General features: G+C 42.5%; 1 protein-coding gene across 1 annotated transcript in view; it reads right to left on the bottom strand.

Moving 5' to 3' along the window:
- Positions 1-19796, bottom strand: part of ITPKA (inositol-trisphosphate 3-kinase A) — a 154025-nt gene that overhangs the window by 47017 nt on the left and 87212 nt on the right. Inside the window, exons 2-3 of the mRNA XM_030214389.1 lie at positions 13776-13872; positions 1675-1888 (exon numbers count right to left, since the gene is read on the bottom strand). Of these exons, the coding sequence (XP_030070249.1) occupies positions 1675-1888; positions 13776-13872 (311 nt within the window). The remainder of the gene's footprint in view (positions 1-1674; positions 1889-13775; positions 13873-19796) is intronic.

Here is a 19796-nt window from a genome sequence, read left to right on the forward strand (position 1 = left end):
CCAGGCAGGAAGCAGGGGAACCCAGCCTGGGAGCATGAAACAGGAAAGAACCTGTTTGGAGCCCAAGGTAGTAGCCCTGAGAAGTACAACTTTGGGAGAGAGTGCACAGACAGGGAGGCCTGATCCACAGTGAAGACCCGCTTGCTGCAAAAATGTGCACAGCCTTAGGTTGTTTCACCCAGAAGGGATGGGTAATGGACAGGAAGAGCTGTAAATTTGTACATATTGTAAGATTTTTCAAGAATTGGACTAGAGGATTTACACCATATCCCTAAGATGGCTTGTAACTTATTTGTACAAAGACATCAAGTTTGGATTACAAATTAGCTTGTTTGTTCCAAGAGGATTTGAACTGCCTGTTGCACAGAATTTCAGTAAAGTTCCTGTTTGTTTTATATAAAACCTGGACTGGAGTCTTTTTCTTGGCAAGAGAGTGAAACTTGTTTACTCTCAGACTGGTAAAGAAAAGAAAACAGAGTAAAGAGTAAAAGCCCCAGCTTAACACCCTACAGCCTTCTGGATTTTTATCCGGCCCCAGCCTGCACCCGGTTCAGTGAGTAAAGAAACTGTTGAGTGATATTCTTTCTGGCCCTGGTCTCAGGTGCTGACCCAGAAAGAGCTAGCTGATGCCTGGACTGCGAGTGTGGTGAGACGAGGGTTACACTAATAACATCAAAATGTCTACATTTTAGAATTTTACTATTATATCTAAAGAAAATATCACAAAACGTGTCACTCACTGGTGATTTGTCATCATGTACACTGCTCTATCTAACATGTTTTGGCTTTTCTTTACAACAAACAGCTGCATTTGCCAAGAACATGCTTTTCTATTTTGATCCAGCAATTTCCTTTTCCTCCTTTGGGGCTTCAGTTTGCTTAGATCCAGAACTGATGTATGACATGAGCCTTCATTGACATCCACTTGTTTACCTAGTGTGGGTACTGTAGGGCGCTCCTGGCCTGAAAGCTTGAGCCATACACCAGGGGTTCTATCAGAACCCTACAATTCTATGACCTGAATGTAGCCACTAGGTGTCACCCTTGAGTGATGATCATAAGTCTCTCCTCTATGGACTGTGACAGCTGCCTCTGCAACATTCTAAATCCCAACCAACTTGAGACCAGCCAACTTGGGGCTTGAAAAGGGGACCTTCCTCAAGGTAGTGCACAGCACAACCACTGGACCAGTCAACCAAGGTCACTCTTGGACTTTGCTGTGTTCCTTATTTTCACAGCTCAGTCACTTTTAATCTTAAGTGTGTTGTTTCAGGCATGAATTAATGAAGATGTTTTAGTCTCCTGTTTATCGAAGGGAAACAAGGGCTTTGTTACCTAATAATGTTTATACGTTTCATCTACAGAAAAAAAAAAGTTTAAAGAAAGGCTATTTACCACTCAGTTTCCATACCGTCCACCATACAATGCAGAAAACTATAACACAGATTATAGAATTTGGTGTTCACAGCCCAAGAAAATGAAGAAATCAGTTAATTAAATCTGCTGAAGCTGGCATCTGCATTTCTGATCATTAGTAAGGAAGTCTGGAGCTTGTTTAACCATATCCTCACAATCAGCAGTAAATCAAAGACCATGTGCACTGAAAAACTGGGAGATCCTACAGCAAATCCATGCATGTTGGTAGAGAACAGGAAGAGTTTTTAAGAGGCCCACCTGACTCCCATCTTACAGTCCATAACACAAGGCCCTTCAAAGTTGGTGAGCAAATCGTCCAGCTGAATATAGAATTCATCATCTCTCTCTACCACTCCATGGTAAGCAGGAATACAGCAGTACAGGGAGTCATTCATCAGTAGTTCAAAACACGCCTTCTCATTCTCTGAGAAGCGTTTCAGAATTGTCCCAGAAGCAGCTGCTTTGAAGCTCCCTGCAAAACAAACATGTTGCATTTTAAGCCTTCAGAAAATATCATGCATCCACTTCATTTGTCCAAAGAAGCAGTTGACAATGGCAGAGAAAAATATATTCAAATATTTATGAAGCAGCTCTTGGATGCTCTTACTGAGCACATCCACCACCACCATGTGCACAAAAAGATACAAGGGTATTAGGCAACCTTCAGCCTTGTTTCATCCACCCCACCCTTGCAATTAATTTTCAAGCTGTTATTTTACCCTTACTCGGAATGAAGGAGTAACCTAATGGTTAGTACAGTGCAGGGGCGTAGCTACGGGTGGGCCTGGGTGGGCCCAGGCCCACCCAATCTTGGCTCAGGCCCGCCCAAGCGACGACGACTGGAACGGCGACTTTTACCCGAAGTCGCAATGACGAACAGGCAGGCAGCGCTGCGGTAGTAAAAGCAACAAGTAGACAGGTTCGACTCTCCGTTCTTCACTTCCCTCCCTCTGCATCCCGCCCGAAAGGAAATGACGTCAGAGGAAGGCGGGACGCAGAGGGAGGGAAGTGAAGGACGGAGAGTCGAACCAGTCTCCTTGTTGCTTTTACTACCGCAGCGCTGCATGCCCGTTCGTCGCTGCAACTTCGGGAGTAGACTGGAACGGAAGTTGGCTTGGAGATGCTGTGAAGGGGGAGGGGGGACACGCTGAATAGAAGGGGGAAGGGGATGGACAGAAACAGGATGGGCAGGGGAGAGAGGTGAATTGCTGAACAACAGGGATGGAAGGAGGGGAAAGGGGAGAGGAAATTTGCTGGAGATGGATGGCTAGAGGAGAGGAGAGGGCAGGGGATAATGGAGAGTTGCTGGACATGGAGCAGAGGGCAGGGGAAAGAAGAAAATTGCTGGACATGAATGGATGGAGCGGAAAGGGGAGAGTGGAAATTTGCTGGAGCTGGATGGCTAGAGGAGAGGGCAGGGGAGAATGGAGAGTTGCTGGACGAATGGATGGAGGGAGGGAGGGGAGAGAAGTCAGGAAGGAGGTGCACATGGATAGAGGGGATGGAAGAGAGGAGAAATGCTGGACATGGATGGAGTGGAGGGCAGGGAAGAGAGGAGAAATGTTGGACAAGGATGGAGGTAAGGAAAGACAAAGGAAGGAGATGCACATGGATGGAGGGGAAGGGAGAGAGGAGAAATGCTGGACATGGATGGAGGGAAGGGAAGACAGTGGAAGTAGATGCACATGGATGGAGGGGAGTGAGGAGAAATGCTGGATATGGATGGAGGGAAAACTGCTGAGTTTAAGGGCTGGGTTGGAACACGTTGAGGGCAGATACTGAAACTCGAGGAAGGATAGGGGCAGGGCTACAGATGGTAGACAGGACGCATAAGGACACAGGAGTATGGTGGACATGGTGAGTGAAAAAATATCAAATGGAAAGAAGACACTGCGTAAAACAGAAGACACTGGGACCAAAGCGAATAGATCAGACAACAAAGGTAGAAAAAAGTATTTTATTCAGAATTTATTAATTTGAATATGTCATCTTTTGGAAATGTGCATCTGTGATATTTTGCATGTAAGTTTAAATTTTTCTGGTATTGCTGCATGCTGAGTCTGACTTCTTGAGTTAACTTTCAAGTTCAGTATTTTGCCTTCATATTTTTTTATCTTTAGTTCCTTGTGTCATGTCTGTTGTGTCACGTGTTTTTCAAGTGTGATCAAGGTGCAGTATTCTGCTAGCATGTAGTATTCGCAGCCCTTTTTGTTTTGCTTTTTTTCACGAGGTAGTGTATTGGTGTTTTAGAGCCTAGTGTAATTACAGTTCTGCCTTTTCAAGCATAATGTTGTAGCTCATCCTGTCCTTGGAATTAGTGCTGTTATGGTTTTAAAGATATGAGTGTGTTTTTGCACAAGTTTGTGTATAGCATTTTGCAGTGGAGAGATTGTGGGATAATGTAATTATATTTAAAAATATCAATTTTTCCATTAAGTATGTATGTGGTTATACTGATGCAGGGCAGCTGTTGGGCAGACTACTTAGAAATCCATCATCAAGTGAATTCTTAGGCATTATTTTGTAGGATCCCAAGAGACACTACTCATATAGACAGTGCGTGCCCACCCATATTAGCTCTGGGCCCACCCAAAATCTCAGGTCTGGCTATGCCACTGGTACAGTGGCCTGAGAACTAGGGGAACTGGGTTTGATTCCCACTGCACAGCTCCTTGTGACTCTGGCAAGTCAATCATCCACTGCTCCAGATACAAAATAAGTACCTGTACATAATATGTAAACTGTTTTGACTGTAACCACAAAACGGCAGTACTGTATATCAAATCCCATTCCCTTTCCCTATTTTAATAATTAAACTGCAATTATGATAGTATTACCCTTCCCACAACAATTCTGTAAAAAGGCATGATCAGGCTTCATACTTTTAGATATTAACCTTTTGTGTGTGTGAATACATATATGATAGATATAGATGGATATTGATACATAGATATACAGTGCACATAATTAAAGAACTTTCCAAATGCCATTTCATGGATAAATAGAGTATAAAAAAGCTTCATACTTTCCCTCTGGGTAAAAGTGCACACTCATTGTTCTTTGAGCATATGTGGCTGTCAGGACCTATTGTTTTCCTTCAACTACATCTGCTGTTTACTGCCCTTCATAAGTTGCTGCTCTAGGCAACTGCCTAGTCTGGCTAATAGGTAAGCCGGTCTTGCATGAAACCTAAATTACAGGATCCTCTGCTTTTGACAAATTTCAAACAACATGATTTGGTTGTAGAAAATACACCTAAATTCCATTAATTCAATACGAGAAAGAGCTAGGATCATATTACCATTGCAGGAAGTAACAAGTCTGCTACAGTTATAAAGGTTCTCTACTGACCCGATGAAGAGAGCAGCACTCTCGAAAGCTAGTGACAAATATTTTAAGTTACTTTGATAAAATGGTGTCACCTAAAACTTGAGTTATTCACCTTTAGTTATGGAAGATGTAAGTGTCTTAACAGCAATTCATCAGTCAAGTATCTCAAAAATCCATCTGAGTTATGAAAACCAAAGATTTATCTTTTTTTTTTTTGTTTTTTTGTATCCCAGCAGACCTTTTCTGCCACCTTCCTCTCAGGTACTGTTAGATATACCCCAGTTCCACTTACTACGGGGCATATACTGGAAGCACCTTTCCCTCAGAAACCAAATGGGGACAACCCTTTAGTCTAGTGGACCCATATGGCAGACTCTCTAGGAACATAAATACATAAGCATCGCCATGCTGGGACAGACCAAGGGTCCATCGAGCCCAGCACCCTGTCACCGACAATGGCCAAAAGAACAAGCAATTTGTCCCGCCCATCCTAGAAATACTGTATTATTCCCTCGTCCATTCAATAACATTCTATGGCTTTTTCCTCCAGGAAGCCGTCCAACCCTTTTTTGAAGTCCGCTAAGTTAACTGCCTTAACCACCTTTTCTGAATATCTTTTTTTAATTAGCTAGCCTATTGTTAACTTCATGAGGTCTTCATGATTAGGATATGCTCTTTGTCTAACTCCCTCAATCAGCTGCAAAGTCACAGTTGCCACTTGCAGTCAAGAGGACAGCAGACAGTTCCTGTAAAGTTGCTGCAATGACATTCTTATATCTGGTAAGATCTGTGGTATTGGAAGGAAAAGAGTGGGAACTGAATCTGGCTCTTCAAAGAACAGGCCAAGGTCATCCAATATTGAAAACAAGTTTATTGAGAGAAGACTCTAGATGGTACCATGTTTTAGCACAGAGGGTGACTTCTTTAGGAGTCTTAAAACTTGTCTGAACGAACTTGTGGACAAAGTATTCAGGAATGAGGTTCTGGTTGTGAAGGAGTTGTGGACTTTAAAAAGACCTTTGTGGAACACAATGTAGATAATGAGGCATATTTTCAAAGCACTTTGGGAGGCTAAGTTCCATAGGTCTCTATGGAACTTTGGGAGGCTAACTGGCTCATTTTCAAAGCACTTAGCCTCCCAAAGTTCCATAGAAACCTATGGAACTTAGCCTCCCAAAGTGCTTTGAAAATATGCCTCTAAGTGCTTTGAAAATATGCCTCTATGGCTACTAAACACCACTATTTCTTACTTACCAGTGGCATTTAGTAGCCATTATCTATTGTTTTCAATATTGGATGTCTTCAGTCTGTTCTTTGAAGAGCCAGATTCAGTTCCCACTCTTCTCCTGCTCCTGAGATTATTTATGGGACCCCGTTGTACTTTCCAGTTTGGTGGTTGTGTTGCCAAGGACTTTGGTATTACCAGAATCTTCGTAGCTACAAATCTTGCCTCAATGTTCCCAGCTCTAAATCGGTCAAAAAGCCAGACTAGTAATGCAAACCTAAATTGCTATGTGGCAACCTACAGTGCTACTGCCAAGACATTCTGCCAATGCATCTTTGGTAGCTGCTTCCCCCTCCCCCCGATAAACATGTGTCCGAGTGTTTACTCATTTTAAAAAATTGCTTAACTGCTATAGAATGCTGGAGAAATAGCCTAATAGTTAATGCAGTAGGCTGAGAACCTAGGGGAACTGGTTGGAGTGAAGGAGTGGCCTAGTGGTTAGAGCACCAGTCTTGACATCCAGAGGTGGTCGGTTCAAACCCAATGCTGTTCCTTATGATCTTGGGCAAGTGACCTGGATTGGCTACTGTTGTGAACAGGATGCTGGGCTCGATGGACCTTTGGTCTTTTCCACTATGGCAATACTTATGTACTTACGGTATGTCACTAAAAACCTGGTATAAATACCCACACCTAAATGCAGATGCGTTCCCCCGAATTCTATAACAACGCGCGTAAATTTGAGTAATGCCCCAAACATGCCCACACTCCTTCCATGGCTGTGTCCCCTTTTCAGTTACGCACATTAGAATTTACGCACGCCTTTTTAGAATATGTCTAAAAAGATGCATGTGTAAATTCCAAACACTGCCAATTAGTGATGATAATTGGTTGTTATCGGCCAATTATCATCACTGATTACGCTTTCTACTCAATTAACTAGCCAAACTGGCCATGCGCACAATTTAACGTGCGCTACTAGCCATGACTTATATAAAATCCAGAGGTGAAAGTGTCCCACCTCAAAATCATGACCTACATAAGGCACATGTTATTATATTTAAATTTGAATACACACATACAATGAGGAATGAAAAAGCCTCAGAACCCTGTCTAGAGCAAAACTGTTAGCTCACAGATTAGAAAGGGTGATAACTTCACTGCCTTAAAAAAACCATGTGTTTGGGGCATTACTCAAATTTACGCGCGTTGTTATAGAATTCGGGGGAACGCATCTGCATTTAGGTGTGGGTATTTATACCAGGTTTTTAGTGACACACAGTAAGTACATAAGTATTGCCATACTGGGAAAGACCAAAGGTCCATCGAGCCCAGCATCCTGTTCACAACACCATGCTCGTATCATTTTTAACGTATTCTTTTTTCTTAAATAAATCTAATCCTCAAACCTTTATATAGCTCTATATTTTAAAAAATGTTTATAATTATTTCAAACACTAGTGTCACCACTTGGGACCAAGTCAATCTTTTTGTATCTAAACAGATAAGTAAAAAAATTTTTTTTCGTAATTACTTCAAAGTATAGAGCTATATAAAGGTTTAAGGATTAGATTTCATTTAAGAAATAAGACAAAAGAATATATAAAAATTGATACAAGGAGGGGGTTTTTAGCCAGTGAAGTTATCACCCTTTCTAGTCTGTGAGCTAATAGTTTCGCTCTGGACAGGATTCAGAGGTTTTTTTTCCTTCCTCACTGTATGTATCAAAGCAGAACAATAAGCACAAATGGACCTTCAGGAACAGGACAATGGGAAATTCTTTATTAGAAAGAGACAACACGGGCCGTGTTTTGGCAACAATGCGCCTGTATCAGGGGTCGCCACAATTTGCGGTATTCTTTGAAACTGTACATGCAGATCTGCCAGGGCACAGAAATGCAATCACGCTTTGTTCGCTCTAAAGGCATATAATTAAAACAAATCCCTAAGTCCTGCTTTGGCGGTTTTTCTCTGACAGGACTTAGGGATTTAATAATTACACAGCTTTGGAGTGTCCATTTCACAATTTGAAGCGGGATTACATTTCTGTGCCCTGGCAGATCTGCATGTACAGTTTCAAAGAATACCGCAAATTGTGGCGACCCTTGATGCAGGCGCATTGTTGCCAAAACACAGCCCATGTTGGGTCTTTCCAATAAATAATTTCCCATTGTCCAGTTCTGCTTATTGTTCTACTTTGATTGGTATACATTGGACTCTCTCTTTTCTTCATTGTATCCAGATTTAAATATTATTATTATTATTATTATTACATTTGTACCCCGCGCTTTCCCACATAATGCAGGCTCAATGCGGCTTAAATAGTAATTTGAAATACAAAGTTAATAGAATTTTAATAAAACAGTAGTAAAACAATGTAAAGTTGGGCTTAGTAGTGTATGATAAGTTGAGCTAGATAATATATGACTAGGATAAAAGAGGGCAGACAGGATAGGATATAAATGCCTTGTGTGGGTTATGACTTTGAGGTGGAACCCCTTTTGTAGGAGATAGTTATTTTGGTTTCACAGTTCTTCTTTTTTTTTTTCATTTTGAACTGGGTTCAATATCCACTGCAGCTCCTTGTGACCTTGGGCAAGTCACTTAACCCTTCTTTACCCCAGGTATAAAAACAGATTGTGAGCCCACTAGGGACAGAGAAGGTACCTGCATAGAATATATGTAAACTGCTTTGGTTGTACCACAGAAAGGCAGTATATCAAGTCCATCACCCTATACCTTCTTGATACCGCCAGACGTATAAGCTGAAATATGACCACGATAGGTTTCAGGAATCTACAACTGTCCGATCATGATTTTTTTATACACTTTTATAGCAGGTGGGATTTTCCATAACTGCATTAAAATCTCCAATGTTCTATTATGATGGCATTTCTTTCCTAATTGTGAGGTATTTTTGATGCTGTCTGATACGACGAGTAAGTCGATCTGTATGGCATTCCTCGTGTTTCTCCTATCCTAGCTTGTTGTTCTTAGACTCCTTAAGTGAGATGTGAATACATGTGTTGTTAGCCAACTGCTTCAATGAAATTTATATTTAGAGTATTGTTCAGTACTGAATGTCCAGGACTAGCTTAACCATTAGGCAGACTAGGCAGTTGTCTAGGGCAACAATTTCTAGAGGGGCAGCAAAGAGCAGCTGTAGTCAAACCAAAACATGCTCGTTTGTGGCAGGGGTGGTGGTGGGATAATCATGAGTTTTCAGTTGAATTACCAAATTCACAGGCAGGGGGCCTAGAGGCCTGAAGGTTAATTGAGGAGGGTGCAAATTTAAAGGTTCACCTAGGTACACAGTACTCTTAACACTAACCTTAGAGATGCCAAGTTACCCAGTTCCAGGCTGGAGATTTTGGAACAGGCCTGGTTTTGAACTTACACCCCAATGCAGTGTGAGATCTGTACTGCCCGATCATGTCAATAGAAATCAGTGCTATAAATACCATAATGCACTAGGATGGGGTGGTCAGAAATCCAGGACTGTCCCATAATCTCCAGCCTGGAACTGGGCAACGGCATCTCTGTGTCCAGTTTTTGGATTAATACAAGACAGGTACACATTAATGCTGAAAACTGTGTACCTACAGAAAGGATCAAAGGTTCAAACTATATTAACGTTACAGACTGTACAAAGGATGAATGAAGTAATGAGCACTCAACACTACACCAATGATAGTATCTCTCAGACACTAGCAGTTGCATTCCTAAAGGAGGCTTGGTTTATACCTGTTTATGAGCACTGGGAGATGCAGAGAGCCCCAGGTGAATCATTAAACAGGAACCCAAGGCTAAGAGCCAGGCAGCTCTCTTGCACACATTGCTCCAGGGGCTGCAATATGCATCTAATCTCACTGTCTACTAGTACAAAGTGTGCTTCAAAAGTTACTCTAACCTCTTCTGCTTTACAGTTCTTTGGAAAGCACCAAAAAAAAAAAGTACCTTTCAAGGCAATGTAATCTCTGATTATTAGACTGAAAGAGAAGCTGCCCTACAGGCTTCACCCACACAGGGAATCCTGTCTGTCAGCAAAATCTGAAGCTGACAGATGCTGGGTGTTTACTGTCTGTTCCTGGAAGGGGTGATTCTCCTTCTTCTCACCACTGGCCTTCTGTCACTGAAGTCAGAACTGGCCTGTTGTTTACCTCATTTCTTGGTGACTTACATATATTTGAGTTTCAGTCTTGACAGCTGTGTTAGTAACAATATTGGTTGATGAGACTGCTCTTCTGTGGAGAGCTACAGCTTTGCTAGACTTATTATCTGAAGGCCAATCTGCTAGAGAGCGATCTTCATTCTGCCAGCTTATTAAAGGAACATTTAGAACTTAAGCTTATATAATCTTCTTGATATTTTATATCCAGCTAAGACTACCATGCCATGGTCTTTTTATCAGTGATATGTTGGAAAGAGTTTGTGGATTCCATTTTTTATGGATTTTTTTTTTTTTTTTGTGAGAATGAAAAATGCAGGGCTGGCTTATCCATTTGGCAAGACTAGGTGGCAGCAAAAAGCAGATGCAGTTAAAGCAAAAGAATAATTCCTGACAACCAAATGAACACAAAGAATTTCATCATACACTTTAACCCAGTGCTTCTCAAACCAGTCCTTGAGGAAAGGCCCTTCAGGTTTTCAGGATATCCACCATGAACATACACTGCCTCTTTGGTATGTAAATTTATCTCATGCATATTCATGGTGGATATCCTAAAAACCTGATGGGACTAAGGCCCAGATGCACAAAACTTTAACGACCCTTTAACGACCCTCTAATGAGGAAAATTTGAAGCGTAGCATGCATTAAAGGCCATTTTCCCACGACGCTAGCAGCTAACGAAAACGGAATGCAAACGAGAAACTACCATTGAAATGTGGGCAATTTGGAATGCACTAACCATACCGACGATTGCAACGAATCATTTTCCGTGAGAAATTTAACGTCAGCTCAGACCTGTCATTAAGGCCTGAGCTGTCATCTCCCCGCTTCCCCCTGCACCATGAAAATCCAAGCTGGCATGTTTAAAAACAAAAGTGAGATTAAAAAAAAACACTTGGCTCCCCGCTTTCCCTCTGCATAAAATAAAAAATGAACACAAAATCAAAACATGATCAGGAGGGGGCAAAGGCGCTCGCCAGAAGCATCCAGTATGGACGGCCTTGCCCCCCCCCCCCCCCCCCGATGTCGCCGCTGCTCCCCGCTTCCGCTCGTATAAAATAAAAAATTAAAACAAAACTAAAAAGTTTAGCAGCCCCGGTCTCCCTCCCTTCCTGTCTCTCTCTGTACTCCTTCTCCCATAGCTCCGCCTCCCGCCATCCTCCGCCCCATGCCCCACCCCCCTGAGCTCATCGCCGCCGCTCCCCCCCCTACTGGACCCCCCCCTCCACTTTACCGGCCCGCGCAGCGCCTCTCACCTCTGTGTGAAGGCGCTGCACCGGATGGAACAGCTGATTGTAATCACTGCTGCCTCCTCCGTCTCTCTCTGTTCTTCCTGGGCCCTCCCTCCTCTGACGTAACGTCGGAAGGGTAGCGAAGGCGGGACAGGGGCGTGCCGGGGCGTGCTTAAGAGTTGGGCGCCCTCGGCCAATAATGGAAAAAAGAAGGGCGTCCCTGGCAAGAATTTGGTCACTTTATTTGGTCCCTTTTTTTTCAGGTCCAAGTCCCAAAAAAGTGCCCAAACTGACCAGATGACCACCGGAGAGAATCGGGAATCACCTCCCTTGACTCCCCCAGTGGTCACTAACCCCCTCCCACCCTAAAAAAAAAACAACTTTAAAAATGTTTTTTGCCAGCCTCTATGCCAGCCTCAAATGTCATACTCAGGTCCATCGCAGCAGTATACAGGTCCCTGGAGCAGTTTTAGTGGGTGCAGTGGACTTCAGGCAGGCGGACCCAAGCCCATCCCCCCCTACTTGTTACACTTGTGGTGGTAAATGGGAGCCCTCCAACCCCCCCTCCCCCAAAACCCACTGTACCCACATGTAGGTGCCCCCCTTCACCCATAAGGGCTATGGTAATGGTGTAGATTTGTGGGGTGTGGGTTTTGGGGGGGATTTGGGGGGCTCAGCACCCAAGGTAAGGGAGCTATGCACCTGGGAGCTATTTTTTTTTTATTTTTAGAAGTGCCCCCTAGGGTGCCCGGTTGGTGTCCTGGCATGTCAGGGGGACCAGTGCACTACAAATACTGGCCCCTCCCACGACCAAATGCCTTGGATTTGTCCGGGTTTGAGATCGCCTGCCTCGTTTTCCATTATGGGCAAAAACCGAGGCCGGCCATCTCAAACCCGGCCATCTCTGACATTTGGCCGGCCCCAACCGTATTATCGAAACGAAAGATGGCCGGCCATCTCGTTTCAAAAATGCGGTCGGCCCCACCCCTTCGCGGCACCGTCCTTGGAGATGGGCGCCCTTAGAGATGGACGTCCACAATCGAAAATGCCCCTCCACGTATTCTGTACAATAATCTATGGGCCTTACTTATATAAGATTTTATTTTCCCAGAGGCACCTAACAGGAAAATGTCTCTTGAAAACTGAGCCCTACATCATATCCAGAGCATCAGCTTGTTAGGATAATTATAAGTAGGATAGCCAAAATAAACAACTAAACACACTTTATTAAGGGCTTCTTTTACAAAGCCACGCTAGCGATTCCCAAGCAGCAAATGAGAGGAAGCCCATAGGAATTGAATGGGATTCCTCTCATTTGCCGCACCAAGAATCGGTAACGAGGCTTTGTAGGAGAGGCCCTAAGTATTTTCCAACAGATGCAAAACAGAGAGATTACTTGGTAGATGAGAGCCACACTGTACCTCTCCCATCATGAGGCTGTGTGCCTCAGCACTAGGGCAAGGCATCATTGCATAGTAAAAATGTTCAATCTCTTGCACTCAAAGCAGCCAGGTTTCAGACAGCTTTATTAAAAGGCTGCTTTTTTTTTTTAAACCTCTGAAGCTAAGCTCAAGCTGTTTTATTATGTGAGTTTTTTAAATTTATGTGAAGTAAAAACCACATTAAATGCCCTGAGGAGCTACACATGGCTCCCATTCCAGCGCTGTGTAGCCCAGTTTCTGAAGGGAGACTTCAGGCCATTCCAGTAGTTGGAACATAAGGACAGAGCCGGGGGTGGACCTCTACGGTCTATGTCCCAGAAACACCAAAGAAGGACCTTGATCAAGTATACAATCTCACGCTCATTGTTGATTTTAATCTTGAATTGATAATGAATGTGACTGTTCGGCAGACTGGATGGACCGTTCAGGGCTTTATCTGCCGTCACGTACTATGTTATTTTTCCTACATTTGTACCCCGCGCTTTCCCACTCATAGCAGGTTCAATGCGGCTTACATATTATATACAGGTACTTATTTGTACCTGGGGCAATGGAGGGTTAAGTGACTTGCCCAGAATCACAAGGAGCTGCCCTGTGCCTGCAGTGGGAATCAAACCCAGTTCCCCAGGACCAAAGTCCACCACTTGCCACTCCTCCACTCAGATGCCAGTTCAGAAACCTGAAACAGCCAAAGGCTTCCCACCAGAAACTGGGGGCCTCTTTTAGTAAGCCGTGCTGGCGATTCCCGGCATGGCAAATGAGAGGACGACCATTCAATTCCTATGGGCTACCTCTCATTTGCCACATGGGAATTGCTAGCGCGGCTCAGTAAAAGAATCCATGAGTTTCTTGGTAGCCAAGTTCTCGAGTCTTGGGTTAAGTATTGCAGTGATATTTATTTTATTTATTTATATCTAGGGTTGGGGGCAGGAGAAAAGAGCAATGTAGTGGCTTCTCACCTGTGTGCCCAGCCAGCTGTACCCAAGAGTAACGTCTCTTAAAAGGACTGATGATGGGTAGCTTCACAATCGTTTTAATCTTCTGCCAAGATTTATTCTGCAATGACAGAGAAGAGGCCTTGTTTAGAGCACAGAAAAATGTAGCGATTAGGCAAAATCATGTTCTCTGATGCAGGCTCTAACATGCCTTGAACAACGGCATACATCATGTAGGCATTAATATTCAATTAACTTAATACTGCCTCACTGATTAGAGCAGCACTAAACAGAGCTCCTCCATAAGACATACACACAGGCATCCACCAAAATGTCATTCCCTTTCTTTCTTGGGATTTATTAACCACCGTTATGAATTCTTAAACCTTATAGGAAAATATCAATCTCTCTTTACTTAATTTAGTTACCTAATCACCATTTTTTAGGTCAACTCCTAGACCTTTATATTAATACAAAATTACAAAATGGTACAGACATGTCAGACTTCTGCAGAGTTACCAAAATCTTAATATTAAAAAAAAAGTTTCTACCATAATTTAGCAGCAGATTACGAACAACAATTTGCTGTGCTGAGTGTTACTGGCAGGTTTTTCTCATCCTTCCTAGTAGTACTATAAAACTAAAACATGACACTTGTATACTGGCAAGGTACACCCTAGTCACAGTGGGGTTTGCAAAAAGGGCCACTCATGTATATTGGGTCAGAAAAGCTCTCTGGTGTCATGCTGGCTTCACTCTCAGACTGCTTGGTATGCTAATATGAAAAGGCAGCATTAAGACACAGGAAATCCACAATACAGAAAGCAAATGTAAATCAGAAGCCAGAGGTATTATGCCACACTGAAATTACGTAAAGACAGGTTGATAAACGATTTAAGTGTCCGCTAAGACTCAACTTCTATGCATTCACAACAAGTGTCATATTTTGCTCATACTGTCCTGACCTAATGGAGATTTTAAACTTCAAATGCTTATCATAAATGCATTAATTAATCCAGTAAAAAGTTTGGGTTTTTCTTTTGTTTGTTTGTTTTGGGGTTGTTTTTTTTAGTGCAAAAACCTCAGAAAGGCGGTATATCAAGTCCCATTTCCCTTTCCCCCCTATTAACCTTTACTATAACAAGTGGGGAAAGCATGCAGAGGGGCTCATGGAATCATTTCTAATCCTTCTGCATAAATGTGTCTGTGTTTAACCAAATGGGTTAGTTTTGCAATACCATAACAGGAATGAACCTCACTCCTAAGCCAGGGTAGGTGGAGTATGATCTCCGTCTCTCAAATTTACTGCTAATGCTCGCCATAGTACTTTCATCATGCCAAAGGGAGCCTCCCACTGGAGTTCATAAGATGTAACAAACATGTTCAGGCAACCTATCCAGGTGTGCTTGGAAATTCTTTTACATCAAGCCTGTGGCACCCAAAACAATGGAAAATATTTCTGTATCTTTCTGCCACATTTTCTTGGTTTCAAATTGCATTCTGGTACTTAGCCACATGATTTATTGGAAAAGCACAGAAGAGTTGTTTAAAAGAAGCAATTCCCTGTTATATTTCAGTGTCTCAATGTTTTTATGTTGCAGAAGCTGTAACTGCTTCTCCCATAGAAAAGCACTGGGCCATTTTTGAGGGGCATCTATTTCTCTGGAATTCCCTGTCTGATCTAGCTCATTTTTGAATTTAATGTGTCTTTTCACTAGTTCTTCCTTAGGTCAAATTTGGTCCTGTTTTCTTAACTTTTCAGAGAGCTCCTTTAACCCTGGATACACATTTTCAATCCCTTATGTATAATTTTTTTCTGATATTCTATTGAGATGGTAAGAATACAAATACATATGCAATGATTTTATCGAACAAGGAAAACTAACAAAATAAATGCTTTCCTTCCCTACAAAAAAATGTTTACTGCTTTTTTCCTATAATAAACCTGGCAACATACCACTGATGCTTGTTTGCTGTGCTTTGCTTGTAATGTGCTTTATCCATACATTCCTTCCTCTTTAATTCCAGGTAAAAAGGTGCTGCGAGATTGAGATTATATGGTTTGGAGGGCAATTTTCGAAGCCATTTACCCAGGTAAACTGGCCTGTTTTGGAAAACACTGTCCTCTAAAACATATCCCCCTCTCTGCCATGCCAATTTATTAAATCTGGCTGGCTTCTGTGGATGGAATGGAGGGTGAATTGTGATGTTTGTTGGGAGGGGGGGTGGGGGGAGGTGTGCTGGGATAGGGTTGGTAGGGTAAAATTTGCCTGTGAGACTGTGTGTGGGTAAAATGGGCTACAAGGCGAATGGAGAGATGGGAAGCAGGTTAAGAGGCTTAATGGAGTGTGTTTGAATTCTCTTCAGAGGTACCAGATTCAGGATGGTTGCTCAGTTGCAAGCTGTTTTTACCCGGCTAAATCAATGGATGCTGGTGAAGCGATTGATGCTTACTTATTGGTAACAACAACCTCTAATGTGTTATTTCCTAATGAAATTGTGTTGATTAACACTGTGCTTAAAAGTGTCCCATGTGGTAAAAAATTTGGGGATAATGTTCGATTCAGCAATGTCTTTTAAATCACAGGTTCAATCTGTTGTACGGGAATCTTTTTTTTAAAGTCCCGATTAAGTAAGCTACATTCACTGATTTCTCGGGTGGATTTTCAAAAGGTTTTGCAAAGTTCGATTCTGTCCGGTTTAGACTACTGATATGTTGGTTTGTCTGCAGCATGTATTCATTCTTTGCAGACTTTACAAAATGCTACTGTTCAATTGCCCGTTTACTAAGCTGCGTAGGTGCCTACGCGCACCCAATGCATGTCAATTTGGAGTTACCGCCCGGCTACCATAAGGCCTTTGTGGAATTATGGTCATTTCATTTTTGATGCGCAGCCGATACGCACGCCGGAAAATAATTTTTATTTTCTGGCGCGAGGCAGAAACCGGGCGGTAATTATCATTCTATGTGCATAGACAATTACCGAACAGTTAATGTGCGAGGCCTTACCCCTAAGTCAATGGCTGACGGTAAGGTCTCAGACCCAAAATGGACAGGTGCCAATTTTTATTTTGCCACATGTCCATAATTTGGCAAAAATTTTAAAAAGGCCTTTTTTACAGGCGTGCTGAAAAATGGATCTGTGTGCGCACAAAACACGTGTCTACACTAGCGCAGCCCATTTTTCAGTGCACCTTAGTAAAAGGACCCCTAAATTTGATCATGTCACCCCCTTTCTTAAGAAATTACAGTGGTTGCCACTGTCAGAGAGGATAAAGCAGGGCCGCCGAGAAGGAGGGGCAGGGGGGCAAAATTCCCCGGAGCACCAAAAAGGGCCCGGCAATAGAGTCTTTCACCCTCTCCTGCTCCCAGGCCGCTGGCGCCACAGTCCTGTCTCCATCTGCCTACCCTCAGCATCTTTCTGTCTGTCGTCTGACCCCCTGCATTTAAAAACAATCTCTAAAACAGGCGAAAGCAGCAGATTGCCTCAGGTGGGCCTTCCCTCACTGTGTCCAGCCCTCTTCTGATGTAACATCCTATTTCTGCGAGGGCGGGACACAGTGAGGTAAGGCCCACCTGAGGCGATCTGCCACTTTTGCACAAAAGGCGCTGCACCTGCTGCTTTAGAGATTTTTTTTTTTTTAATTTAAATGAAGGGGGTTGGATGGCAGGCAGAAGGGAGCAGAGGGTAGGTAGGTGGAGACGGGGAACTGCGACACCGGCGGCATGGAAGCAGGAGAGGGCGGCGACAGCAGTAGCGACTGGGGGGGTGGGGCGGCGGCGATCTGGGGGGGGGGGGCACAACCTTGTCCCGGGCCCAGCTCAGTCTCTCGGCAGCCCTGGGATAAGGTATAAACTGTTGGTATTGGTACTATCTGACAGAGTGTTTACACTAGTACAGGCCTAGACGGACTCTCTGGTCTGAAGACTCTTGTTATCTGAAAGTGCCTGATTTTTGGCTTTTTTTCAATTTCAGTATACAAAAGGAGGAGGGTTTTTTCCATGGCAAGACTCCTAGAATGGAATAAGCTACCAGCTGTGAGCCTCACAGAATGCAGAGGAATTTGACAGCATTTTAAAAACTCTTGAAACAACATTTGTTGATGTAAGCAGACTTCTGAATTACATGGTTGTGACTAAGACTGATGGTGAATTCCGCTGTATTGTTGTGTTTTTATAGTTTTGTACTGTGTGTTACATGTTTTTATTAAGTGTAATCCGCTATGGATAATAGTGGAATAGAAACTTTAATAAATGTAATTGTAAATGGCATATATTACAAGATTGAATTTTGTAATAAAAAGCCAAGTCTTGCAATACCAGCCACATATTGCAGTTCTTATCTCAAGACTTGCCCCATAGCAACTGGAGAAGATGCACTTAATCGTTGCTCTTGCTGCTGGGACAGATGGGATTCTCAAAAAAAAATAAAAAATAAAAATAAAAAAACAAGAGAGGGGAGATAGCACAGCGTCACTGCTGTAGGTAAGTGTGATGTGTGACGCATTAACTTCTCTCAATGCGCACCCACCACTCTTACGGCGCGTTAGCATTTTTAACGTGCCTGCAATTAGCGCATGCACTGCTTAGGCATCTATAGGGATATTGTAGGCGCGTACATGGTTAATGTGCATTAAAAATGTTAACACGCATATAACATGGCTTAGTAAACAGAGCCCTTAATTTGCTGCCCTAATCATAAGTACATAATTATTCCCATACTGGGAAAGACCAAGGGTCCATCGAGCCCAGCAACCTGTTTCCAACAGTGGCCAGGTCACAGTGGCAAGATCCCAAAAATGTACAAAACATTTTATGCTGCTTATCCCAGTACCTAATGATAGAACAGCCACTAGGTGGATGGAGAGGTTATCTTTCTTTCAGAAGAGATTAGGAGTCTAGAATTGAGATTAGATAAAAGCTTTTCATTACAATCAGATTCTATGATGCTTAGAGAGGTGTAATAAAGGCTAGTAAAATAGCTAAAACCATTTCTGGATTTGCTGGATGTGAAACTAGACATGCATGTTTTAGTACTATGTATTATTGATTACTGTAGTGCACTTTAATGCAGATTTTCTTTTTGTCCAGCCTAGAGTCGGCGTTGTGAAAAAATCTCTGCTTTTTCTTTACTTCTTTTGTTTGAATGTCTTTTGTGGGTGCTTTATTGATTTTTGGTATTTTTAGATTGCAGGTTTGGAGCACAGTGAGGTCTCCAGAAGAAGCTCAGAGCGAAAGTCGGGACCACACTATTTTTCTTTTTGTCCTGCCTAGACTCAGTGACCATCCATTGGATCATTACTTCACTAAGATAAGTGTCTTTATTTTGTGACTTCACCTGCATGACACTTTTGAGTTGAAGAAACATTATACTTTAGAATTTTTCACATCTTGATTGCAACTTTTGACTTTGATTGCATCTTTAAGAATTTGTTGAAGTGGAAGTTTTTTTGACCTATGATTAATGTTTTTAACTGTGTGCATATGGAATTGCTGATTTAGCGCTCCTCATGTGATATGTGCCACTGTTTTATGAGGTTTTTTTTCTTCCCTTATCATTATTATTATTATTATTATTATTATTAATGGAATCTGGACACTCAAATGCTGTATTAAACAGGATCTCACCTAGGACTAGGGGGCATGTGATGACGCTACAAAGTAGTAAATTTAAAATGAATCACAGAAAATATTTCTTCACTCAACGTGTAATTAAACTCTGGAATTCGTTGCCAGAGAATGTGGTAAAGGTGGTTAGCTTAGCGGGGTTTAAAAACGGTTTGGCCGGTTTCCTAAAGGAAAAGTCCATAGACCATTATTAAATGACTTGGGAAAAATCCACTGCGGCAGTAATTATGTACTTATGTAAAAAGATATGCTTATGTGTATGTAGAAGGAACACCTCTCCCAGTTTCCTTCTCGTGCTTAATGGTAATTGTCATAGAAAGAGAACTACAGACTATGGAACAAAAAAACTTGAGAAACAAGGAGTCCCCATTCCATCTCAGGAGAACTTAGGAGGTGCTCCGTAGGGTTCTCTACAG

The sequence above is a fragment of the Microcaecilia unicolor genome, chromosome 9, assembly GCF_901765095.1.
Source record: "Microcaecilia unicolor chromosome 9, aMicUni1.1, whole genome shotgun sequence".
Lineage (NCBI taxonomy): Eukaryota > Metazoa > Chordata > Amphibia > Gymnophiona > Siphonopidae > Microcaecilia > Microcaecilia unicolor.